Consider the following 12,427-nt stretch of genomic DNA (forward strand, 5'->3'; position numbering starts at 1 on the left):
AGGGACTGAAAGGGACACAGCTCAGAATTGTTCACATAAAATTATTTCATAAATTCATTACATTTTGCACACTCAAAAACTCAACTACCCCAGTTTTCCTGCAGTGGGAGTTTAGATCATAAAATGTTCTGGGATTGGGAATTTAGAAAATAGAATAGTCTGGGATTGGGAATTTAGGTAATAAAATAGTCTGAGTTTGGGAATTTAGATAATAAAGTGGTCTGATGTTGGGAATTTAGAAAATAGAATAGTCTGGGGTTGGGAATTTAAAAAATAGAATGGTCTGGGGTTGGAAATTCAGAAAATAGAATGGTCTGAAATTGGGAATTTAGAAAATAGAATGGTCTGAAATTAGGAATTTAGTAAATAGAAAGGTCTGGGGTTGGGAATTTAGAAAATAAAATAGTCTGAGATTGGGAATTTAGAAAATAGAACGGTCTGGGATTGGGAATTTAGAAAACAGAATGGTCTGGGGTTGGGTTTTTCCTGAGTGTGGGTCCATCCCCAGCTCAACATTCCTGCCCAGCCAACCCCAACCCACCCACAAGGCAGAGCAACTTAGAGCTGCACTATTCATAAATACACATTTATTTCTCATTAGAAATGCATAATTACAGCATTTGTAAAGCATTTTCCCCTAGAAAAGTAGTTAAGCAACAGTACAAACAAAAGTGTTAGTCTTCTGCAAATACAGTTTTGATGACACTGAACAGAAAACACCAGCAAAAGGCCAAGACTTGCTGTCAAGGAATTTTTCCTTTTTTTAAATATTTTCTTTTTCTTTTTTTTTTTTTTTTTTTTTGTTATAAACACCATAGCAAATTAAAAAAAAAAAAAAAAAAAAAAAAAAAGAAAAAAAGGCTGTTCCAACAGTCGAAAAATATCTGAGCTCTGGAACTTTCTCTTCATGGCAAAGCAGGTCCTGCAGGGCAGCAGCACCCAAATTTCTGCAGACATTCCATTCTCACAGGAGGGTGGGCAGGGAGGGAGTCTCACAGTCTGGATGCAGGAGAATTCTTCCTCTTCCTCCTCCTCCTCTCCAAGGTTTCTCCTCTCTGGATTTCAGTGCAACCCACGAGGATTTTTGGAAGGTCAGGACCTGCACTGGTGCTGCAGCTCTGGCTGGAATTATTCCAGGAATTATTCCAGGTGAGGCTGGAGGTTCTGAGTCTGGTTTTTTTTGTTTTTTTGTTTTTTTTCCAGCCTCTGCTCTCCCATTTCTGGCTGGAGCTCACTGGAGTCCCCAGCACTGTCAGCCCCTCACTGGATCTGGATTGCTCCGTGCTCTATCTGCATCTCTGGCTGGATTGCTGACTGGAGGGAGTCAGTGCCCTGCAAAGGGGGACAGGACAGAGGAAATCAATCCAAAAATCATTGCTGGGACCACGAGAATGCCAGCTCACCATCCCAGTATAAACCCCTTGTGAACACCAGTGGAAAAAATCCACAGGGATGTGGGAATGGGAACACACAAAGGCACCAAAAATAACATCAGAGTCTCCCTGAAGCTGGAATAATGCAATTATGATAAAGATCTACAAAATCATGACTGGCACCAAGGCAATTATTCCCTCTCTTTTCCCAGGAAAAGAACCAGCTCCAAATAAAGGAAATAAATCCAAAGTCTGGCTCCAAAGTGAAGCTGTGCAAGGCTCATCCCAAGGGAGAGATTTTGGGGATAAAAGAAATAAAAAAAATAAAAATGGGAGCTGGGAAGGCCACCAAGGGTGATCATGGAGAAGTCAGGGGGAAGTTGTGGAGTGCTGGGGGTAAGGTGACAGAAATCCTGCTGGAATTTCCTTGGAATTCCCAGCTGGAGCAGGGTAGGGTCTAAAAATGCTGATTTTCCCCACTGCAGCCTTGCCCTATTTTAGGTGTCAGCTTTTCCTCAGAGGAAATTCCTCCTCTGATTCTCCTCAAGGAAAACCAGGAGGAATCAAAAGGGAGCACAGCTGATTGAAAACTCCAAAGGAAAAATCTCTTTACAAATGAACTCGCTGGGGAGGGAGAATCCAAATTCCAAATTCTGGGAGTGAGGAGCTGCCCCTGGCACCCAGAGAGCTTCCCCTGCCAGCAGCTCATCAAAAATTCCAATTCAAATATCCCAAACAGATAAAACTCCAAGCACAGGGCAAGGATTTCAGGATATTTTCCCTCTCTAAACTCCCCCTCATTCCAGAGATCTGCCCCTGCTGGATTTTCCTCATTAGCACCCACAAAGGATGCTCTGTGCAACACCTGGGATTCTCTCTCTGACAGGATTTTGGGGATAAAAAATCCTCATTTCAGGCCCTGCTTTGTGCTCCCAGCCTTGAACTGGTCAAAAGATCCACAAGGGTGGAAAATCCACCAGAATTCCCAACTTCTGGGTTTTATTACACAGTCCCAGCTTATTTATTATTCAAATTAAAACACCAGAAGTTCAAAATCATACAGTGCTGTTCCTAAATTAATTTCTTTCCCTCTGCCTTGTTGCCAGTAATTGTATTTGGCTACAGGAATTTTTTTTTCCTGTTTAATTTGAAGGATATTTTGTGTTTGCTTAAAAAGTTCAAAAAACTTCATGCCAAGGTGCTGAATAAATCTGTGAGGCTGCTAAATTGGATAGCACAACATTTTTTAAATAATCCTCAAAGTTTTCTTTCCCATTTAGAGGAGAAGTGTTTTGAGTAAATAGAATTATCAAATATCAGCACAACAGCAGCACCAAATATTGATCCAACCTCAGACCTGAAGGGATTACAAGAATTTATATTTGGAATGATGGTGGGTTTATTTTCCAAATCTAACAAAATTTACCACCAGCATTGCATCTGAGCAGAGAATTTTAATCCAAATATTCTGTATTTCTAGACCTTGCAAACTGCTGTCAAAACATGAAAAGAAGCCAAGCAAAAATCATTCATGGACAGACTGAAAATAGAAAATTGAAGTGGATTTTGCAGCTGAACTCAGAGCAGGGATTCATTGTAGGAAAAAAAAAAGGCAGAAAACTTGTGAGACATGAAATAAATCCACATTTGTGCTGTTTCAAACAGGGAATTGGCACAGAATCCAGCCAGGTGGAAAATAAATTCCACTTTAGTGAGCTGCAAAATCCTTGGGCACATCTCAGCACCTTGAACCAGCTGAAGTGTCAGTGCAGCCTCACCTGGAGCTTTTCCCTTCTCCACAGAAAATTCCATCTTTTTATCCACAAAAAAAAAAAAAAAAAAAAAAAAAAAAAAAAAAAAAAAGCAAACACCAAGTTGGTTTCTCCAATTCCCTTCCAGATCCTCAGTTTTCACTGAGCAAAGGGAGGAAATATTTATGGCTGATTTTTATTTATGGCTTTTCCTTTCATCCCCTTTTCCTGTCCCCTTCCTTCCCTGGAATCTCTGTGGTTAAATCAGAGCATTAAAAACCAGCAGGGTGCAAAGTGTCCCCAAAAGGGGGAAATCCTGGGGTGCTGCTGCTCTTGGGGGCTTTGCCCCAAAATTCCTTCCTGAGGGAGCAGGAGAAACCCCATGGGAGGGAAATCTGGGAATTTGGAGTGGGGACAGCACGAGGAGCACCTTGGATCTTTGTTCTTGGATTTAATAAATCCCTGCTTGGATTATTTGGGGTTGTGATCCTCATGGGTCCTTCCCAATTTAGGATCCCCATTGTTCCTGGATTTATTAAATCCCTGCTTGGATTATTTGGGTCCTTCCCAATTTAGGGATCCCCACTGTTCTTGTATTTATTAAATTTCTGCTTGGATTATTTGGGATCATGGTCCTCATGGGTCCTTCCCAATTTAGGGATCCCCATTGTTCTTGGATTTATTAAATTTCTTCTTGGATTATTTGGGGTTGTGATCCCTGTGTGTCCTTCCCAGTTCAGGGGATCCCCACTGTTCTTGTATTTGTTAACTCCAAGGAGCAGCAGTGATGGAGGATCCATAACAAACCAGGCACAATCCCTGCAGAACACCCTCAGTGCCCAGAACTTTTATATTTAAAAACCAAATATAAAACACTGGCAAGGGCAGTGCTGAGGATCCCACCAGCACTTGGGAAGAAGCCCATGGAGTGGGATTTTCAAAACCACGTGTGACCAAATCCACACAAACATGTTCCAGCTGTTTTCAATCAGCTCTGTGCTGCTGACACCAAAGCCCCAAGTGATGACAGACCTTTTCTAGCCTCAGATTCATGGCTGCTCAAACTGATTAAAAACAACCAAGAAAACCCCAATAATTCCATGGCAGAGAGGATCAAGTGTTCACTTCCAACTGCTGCAGGGCTTTGTGTTGATCAAAACAACTGGAAAACTGCTGTCAGAACAGGAATCACTTTTCTGAGGGGAACCTCAGCCTGAAAATGCTTTTTTGGCAGACTGCAGGCACAAAACAAAGGACACTTTTTGGTGCTGTCCTTTGGGATGGCTCCCAGCCTTCCAGGACATACCAGAGACCAAAACAACTTCTCCACAGGCACTGAGCAAGGACAGAAAAGCAGAGCAGAAAAATAAAAAAAAAATGTTTCTTATTATATGTGATGGGGTTTTATAGTTTGAAAATTGTATTGCCCAAGGTGAATCCTGTGAATGCCTAGAACCAGGAATATCCATGAACCATCCAAATAACAGAACCAGGAATATCCGCTGAACCATCCAAATAACAGAACCAGGAATATCCCTGAACCATCCAAATAACAGAACCAGGAATATCCCATGAACCATCCAAATAAATCAGAACCAGGAATACCCTATGAACCATCCAAATAACAGAACCAGGAATATCCCATGAACCATCCAAATAAATCAGAACCAGGAATATCCATGAACCATCCAAATAATAGAATCAGGAACCCAAATCCAATCTGGAATACCCCATGAACCACCCAAATAATAAAACCAGGAATATCCCATCAGGAATATCCCACGAACCATCCAACTATCAGAACCTGGAATATCCTATGAAGTATCCAAACAAATCCAACCAGGAATATCCCATGAACCATTCAAATAGTAGAACCAGGAATCTCCCATGAACCATCCAGACAAATCCAATCAGGAATACCCCATGAACCATCTAAATACAGAACCAGGAACACAAATTCAACCAGGAATATCCCATGAACCATCTAAATATCAGAACCAGGAAAATCCCATGAACCACCCAAACAAATCCAACCAAGAACATCCCATGAACCATCCAAATAATAGAACCAGGAACACAACTTTGACCAGGAACATCCCATGAACCATCCAAATAACAGCACCAGGAACACAAATCCACTCAGGAACACACCATGAACCATGGAAATAACAGCACCAGGAACACAAATCCAACCAGGAATATCCTATAAACCATGGAAATAACAACACCAGGAACACAAATCCAGTCAGGAATACCCTATAAACCATGGAAATAACAGCAGCAGGAGCACAAATCCCGTCAGGAATACCCTACAAACCATGGAAATAACAGCAGCAGGAACACAAATCCAACCAGGAATACCCTACAAACCACGGAAATAACAACACCAAGAGCACAAATCCCGTCAGGAATACCCTACAAACCACGGAAATAACAGCACCAGGAGCACAAATCCAGTCAGGAATACCCTACAAACCACGGAAATAACAACACCAGGAGCACAAATCCAGTCAGGAATACCCTATAAACCATGGAAATAACAGCAGCAGGAGCACAAATCCCGTCAGGAGCACCCTAGAAACCCCCCGAACACAGCACGATGAACGCCCCAAGACCCGCCCGCGGCCCCGCCCAGCGCAGAGAGCAGGATCCTCACCTGGCCGGAGGCAGCGTGGTCGGGCACCGGGGTCAGCTGCACGTACTGCACCTGGATGTCACTGCCCTGCAGCGGGGAGCCGTCCACAGCGCCCGCCGAGGGCTCTGCCGAGGCCACCGCGATCAGCTGGGCGCCCTGCAGCACCTGGGGAGAGACACACACACCTGAGCTGGGGAGCCAGGGACACACACACACCTGAGCTGGGGAGCCAGGGACACAGGGGAGAGACACACACACACCTGAGCTGGGGAGCCAGGAACACACACACCTGAGCTGGGGTGCCAGGAACACACACACACCTGAGCTGGAGAGCCAGGGACACACACACACCTGAGCTGGGGAGCCAGGGACACACACACCTGAGCTGGGGTGCCAGGGACACACACACCTGAGCTGGGGAGCCAGGGACACACACACACCTGAGCTGGGGAGCCAGGGACACACACACACCTGAGCTGCAGCACCTGGGGAGAGACACACACACACCTGAGCTGCAGCACCTGGGGAGACAGACACACACCTGAGCTGGGGACACACACCTGAGCTGCCCTGCCAGGGGTCTGGGTTTGTGTTTTACACATTCTCTATGGGGTCAGGATATAGATCTGAATTTTATATCAAGAGTCAGGACAAGGAACACTCACACACACCTGAGCTGCCCTGGCAGGGTCTGGGTTTGTGTTTTACACATCCTGTATGGTCAGGACAAGGGACACTCACACACCTGAGCTGCCCTGGCAGGGTCAGGGTTTGTGTTTTACACATCCTGTACATGTCAGGATATAGATCTGAACTGCATCTCAAGAGTCAGGACTTGGGGTTCATCTTGGGTGGAGCCACAGCCAGGCTCTTGCACTGCCCAAGGTGAATCCTGTGAAGCCTTTTAGCAAATAATAGAACCAGGAACACCCCATGGACCACCCAGATAAATCCAACCAGGAATATCCCATGAACCATCCAAATAACAGAACCAGGAATACTCCAGGAATACTCCATGAACCATCCAAATAATAGAACCAAGAACAGAAATCCAATCAGGAACAACCCATGAACCATCCAGATAAATCCAACCAGGAATATCCCATGAACCATCCAGATAAATCCAACCAGGAATATCCCATGAACCATCCAGATAATAGAACCAGGAACACAAATCCAATCAGGAATACCCCATGAACCATCCAAACAAATCCAACCAGGAATACCCCACAAACCATCCAAGCAGCTCTGGGAAGGGCCATTCCAAGGAATAACTGAGGTGGGAATTCTGCTGGAATTCCCCAGCCCAGCCAGGAGGGAGAGGATCCTCATTCCTGAAGGAATGGTTCCCTTTCCATCCCAATGGGGTCTGAAAAATAAAAATATTGCCTGAAATGGCACCTTGGTCTTGAATTCCTGGTGGGATTTGAGGTCAGGAGAAATGCTGGGGGTGTTCCCAGCACTCCCCAGGAAATCCTGCTGAAGGTTTGCAGCAGGAAGAGCAGCCAAGCTTTTCCTGAATAAACCCAGAGGAGGATTTGGCCTCAGGGCTGCTGAGAAGCTCCATCCCCTGCAATGAGGCTGGCAGTAAATTTGCCACTTGAAGAGTCTGAGCAGATCACTGAGGATCTCCCCAAATCCCACACAGCTGGGAAATGTCTGCTCCAATCCTCACCCTGCCTCTAAAGGGTCATTCCACTCCCATTCCAGAAAAAAAAGAGATTTAAGGGGAGATGCAAATGTTTACATCATAACTGGCAGTGGGGTTTTTTGGTTTTTTTTTTTTTTTTTTTTTTTTTAATAGAAGCAAAATAACATTGTGAAAGTTTGGCTCTTGTTGCCAGAGCAACGAAACATTGCTCCTACTGTCCCCCATAAAACAGGAGAAAAAAAAAACTCTGGGATTGCACAGCTCAGGAAAAAGGCTGAAGAAAATGAATCTTCTCCCTCCTCCACTTGAATTCTGGAATGATGTCACCATCCATCAGGATCAGAAGTTCAAAGGAAAAGCAGGAGGAGGATGACAGGAAAAGCAGAGTGAGCAGCCTGAGCCATAAATCAGGAGCTGGAGAAGGTTCTGAGGCAGTGCTGGTCAATTAAAGAGCACTTAAAGGAGCAAACTGTGCTCTGGAGAATCACCTGAGTTACATTAATGAGCAACTTTCCCTGCTCTGCATTTAATTCATGGATAAATTCCCAAATTAAAGAGCCCTCGGGGTTTGTTCTCTTTACCAGCCCCTCTCCTTTGGGAAGAGGCTCCCAAATTTCCTGCTCAGGGCAGGAATCCAGAACCTGGAGCTGTCTGTTCTCTTTACTTTTCCTTTTCCACCCAATCTCCTGACAGGAGTGACAGGAACATGGAGCTCTCTGTGTTACAGGGAGTGTTTCCATGTGCAGGGGGAATATGAATCCCAGAGTTCTGGCTGAAAATAAACATATGGAAGGGCTGGGGTTTGAAATGAAAACATATGAGAGAACACCTGCACTTCTCCAAACCCTCCTGCAAAAGCTACAGGATACTGGTAGGAAAGGAATTAAAACACCCAGCCCCAGCTCTAATCCTGGCTTTTATCTCCAAGGAGAGTTCATGCCCGAGGAGTCCAAAGGAACAGAAGTTTTATCACTTTAATTTCAATTACTGGCACTGGGCAAGGAGAGAGTGGCTCTGGTGCTGACCAGGACTCAGAGCAGATGGGCTGGATATTAAAAGTGATCCATCATCTCCCAGCCCAGAAAATCATCTCTGATGTCCAAACCCTTTTCCTGCAGAAAAGCAATTAGGAGAGCTGATGGATTTCCTCCATGGGGGTGGATGTTCTCCCACACAGCCCCTGTCACTGTTAAAATATTGGGTTTTGATAGATTTAATAAGCACAGAGCTGCACAAATCAGCACCCTCAGATTCCCAGCAGGGCTCACAGATAAACCATCAATTATCTCACAGATAAACCATCAGTTATCTCACAGATAAACCATCAATTATCTCACAGATAAACCATCAATTATCTCACTTTTCTCCACCTGAGGCCACATCATTCCTGCTGGAATTCCACACTGAGTGGACAAATGGCTCCAATCCCCTGGAGAAGAGTTTGGGGATTGGTGCTTCTTCCTCCCCGAGCCTTTGCAATGATGCAAATGTTCTTTTTCTCATTTGCAGCCATAAAGCAGAAATGAATCCTCAGAGAGCATCAGTTTGTTTGCCTAAGTCATGTACTACAAGTTCTGGGGCTGCACACGATGCTTTCCCAATTCTGCAAATGAATCTGTGATTCCTTGAATTCATTTCCTCCTCTATGGACTTGTCTCAAGCTGAAGCCAGTAGCCTGACATGTAAGAATTGCACAAATCCTTCAAAAATGGGATTTGCCAATTACATTCCACAAATAAAATCTTTTTTTCGGGGAGTGATTTTTAAAATGTAATTTATTTTTTTTTTTCTCTGCTTGCATGAGAAATGAGGACTGGAGCAGAGAACCAGTTTCAAAGAACAAAGAGGGATAAGAAGGGATTTGTTTATCCACTGCACTTCCTGCATGGCTGAGAAAACGGCATCGAGTCATTCTAAAGCCATTAGGTAACACATCCACCCTGCCCTGCTGGAAATCACTAAAATCTCTTTGCTTTGGGGGTGGGAAACAATTGGCACGGGCGTGGAGGGCTGTTCTCCCCCGAGGATTGAGCTCCAGCCATGTGTGAGCTGTCAGGGCAGCCTCACCCTGCCGGGCTCTGGGCTCTGCTCCCTCTGTGCTGCTTCTGCTCATCCCTGAGCTGCCCTGTCACAGCTCCAGATTTCACCTGCACGGAGCTCCCAGCCCTGCCTGTGCTCCAGCCTCCCTCTCCCACCCACAGTAAATTCTGCTCTGCTACCAGCTGAGCCTCCAGGCCAGCCAAAGGTCTTTAACTCCCCCCTCCAGGTCACATTTGCATCCGTGTTAAACTTCTCCCCAGCATCATTTGCATGTTTCAAAAGGCGTTTTGGAAGCCCTCTCCATTTTTTATTTTATTTTTTTTTATCCCTGCAGTGTGAGTTTAAAGCAGACATCAAGGAGAGCTCTGGACCCAAAAGTGTTGTTTGCTTCCACATCTGCTTTTCCCCATTTCTGGAGCTCACTTTAATACCCAGCTGGGATCATGTAAAACGAGGATAGAACCTCAAATAAAGCCTGGGAGCACAGAGCTGTGCTCAGGAATAGTTGTGTGCAGCCAGCTCAGCTTCACTCGTGCTCTACCCACCCAAATTCTGTCTCAATGAGGGAAAAGAGGGGAAAATCCCACCCCAAAAAAATCCCACCCAAAAAAATCCCATCCTCAAAAAAATCCCACCCCCAAAAAAATCCCACCCCCAAAAAAATCCCATCCCTAAAAAAAAAATCCCACCCCTAAAAAAATCCCACCCCCAAAAAAATCCCACCTCTAAAAAAATCCCACCCCAAAAAAATCCCACACCAAAAAAATCCCACCTCAAAAAAATCCCATCCCCAAATAAAATCCCATCCCCAAAAAAAATCCCACCCCCAAAAAAACCCCACCCCCAAAAAAATCTCACCTCAAAAAAAATCCCATCCCTAAAAAAATCCCACCCCAAAATAATCCCACCCCTAAAAAAATGCCACCCCCAAAAAAATCCCACCTCAAAAAAATCCCATCCCTAAAAAAATCCCACACCAAAAAAATCCCACCCCCAAAAAAATCTCACCCCCAAAAAAATCCCACCTCAAAAAAATCCCACCCCAAAAAACCCAAATCCCTAAAAAAAAAAATCCCTCCCAAATCCCCAAAAAATCCCATCCCAAAAAAATCCCATCCCCAAAAAAATCCCACCCATAAAATCCCATCCCCAAAAAAATCCCACCTCAAAAAAATCCCATCCCCAAATAAAATCCCATCCCCAAAAAAATCCCACCCTCAAAAAAATCCCATCCCCAAATAAAATCCCATCCCCAAAAAAATCCCACCCCCAAAAAAACCCCACCCCAAAAATCCCAAATCCCTCAAAAAAATCCCACCCCAAAAACCCCAAATCTCCTAAAAAAATCCCCCCCCAAAAAATCCCATCCCCAAATAAAATCCCATCCCAAATAAAATCCCACCCCAAAAAAAATCCCACCCTGTGTGTGCGTGGCCACGAGTGGGGAGTGGAACTAAAGCTCACCAGACTGTATAAAATTCACTTTTGGAAGGTCAAAGTGCCTTATTTTCACAAGTTTTGGAAGCTAAAATGTGATTTTTCAGGCAGTGAACCCGGAATGTTCCCTGGGCTGCTGGGAATCCTCTCCCTCCACAACTCCAAACTCTCCAATCCGTGGGAACTCTGGTGAAAAATTCTTTAATTCTGAGGAAACTCCAGTTCTTGGAGCAGAGAGGGAAATGCAGGACAAAGAGAGCTGAAGAAATGGGATAATTCTATATAAACCATCATTTTTGGTGGCCCAAACCTCCCCCAGGAGTGATAGAAGTGATAACCTGGTCAGGTTATCCCAAAAGAGAGAGGGAAGGAGCAGAATCCCAAAGCTGACAAAAAAAAATCCCAAAGTTTGTGGGATGGGGAAGGAGTTTGGAGAGAGTCAGGGAAAGTTCTCCCTCCTCCCAGCCCATTAAGGGATGAATTATTTTGATTTACACGAGCAGATTTTTCCTCACACATCCTCCAGGCTCAGCCTGGCTGTGTCTGAAAATGGGCTCAGCACTGGAGGGAAAAAAAAAAAAATACAAAAAACCCACCCACATTTGAGTCTGGTGCTGATACAAACAAGGAATTCCAGCCCTGGGAGTGCAAAATGCCAAAATCCCCTTCAGAGAAAATTCCATAAAATAAAAAACTTTTACTGATCTAGCACTGGACATGCTGGGGGCTTTTCCCTTCAAATTCCTGCAGAAAGGATGGAAATTCTGGGAGACCCAGAGTGACCCTGGAGCTGCTCACGCTGAATTTCTGCAGCACAGCAGCCCCAGAATCCCAGTTCCTGAGGAAATCCTGGGAATATCTGAATTCCCAGTTCCTGAGGAAATCCTGGGAATATCTGAATTCCCAGTTCCTAAGGAAATCCTGGGAATATCTGAATTCCCAGTTCCTGAGGAAATCCTGGGAATATCTGAATTCCCAGTTCCTGGAGGAAATTCTGGGAATATTCCCCTCTGAATTCCCAGTTCCTGAAGGAAATCCTGGGAATATTCCCCTCTGAATTCCCATTCCTGAGGAAATTCTGGGAATATTTAAATTCCCATTCCTAAGGAAATCCTGGGAATATTTGAATTCCCAGTTCCTGAGGAAATCCTGGGAATATTTGAATTCCCAGTTCTTAAGGAAGTTCTGAGAATATTTCCCCACTGAATTCCCAGTTCTTAAGGAGATCCCAGGAATATTTTCCCCCTGAATTCCCAATTCCTAAGGAAATCCTGGGAATATTTAAATTCCCAGTTCCTAAGGAAATCCTGGGAATGTTTGAATTCCCAGTTCCTAAGGAAATCCTGGGAATATCTGAATTCCCAGTTCCTGAGGAAATTCTGGGAATATTTAAATTCCCAGTTCTTAAGGACGTTCTGAGAATATTTCCCCACTGAATTCCCAGTTCTTAAGGAGATCACAGGAATATTTTCCCCCTGAATTCCCAATTCCTAAGGAAATCCTGGGAATATTTAAATTCCCAGTTCCTAAGGAAATCCTG

General features: G+C 44.5%; 1 protein-coding gene across 1 annotated transcript in view; it reads right to left on the reverse strand.

The window, feature by feature from the left end:
- Positions 1-570: 570 nt before the first annotated feature.
- Positions 571-12,427, reverse strand: part of BANP (BTG3 associated nuclear protein) — a 116,089-nt gene continuing 104,232 nt past the window's right edge. The window contains exons 12-13 of the mRNA XM_056500709.1: positions 5,781-5,924; positions 571-1,332 (exon numbers count right to left, since the gene is read on the reverse strand). Of these exons, the coding sequence (XP_056356684.1) occupies positions 1,261-1,332; positions 5,781-5,924 (216 nt within the window). The 3' untranslated portion in view covers positions 571-1,260. The remainder of the gene's footprint in view (positions 1,333-5,780; positions 5,925-12,427) is intronic.

Source organism: Oenanthe melanoleuca, chromosome 11, assembly GCF_029582105.1.
Source record: "Oenanthe melanoleuca isolate GR-GAL-2019-014 chromosome 11, OMel1.0, whole genome shotgun sequence".
Lineage (NCBI taxonomy): Eukaryota > Metazoa > Chordata > Aves > Passeriformes > Muscicapidae > Oenanthe > Oenanthe melanoleuca.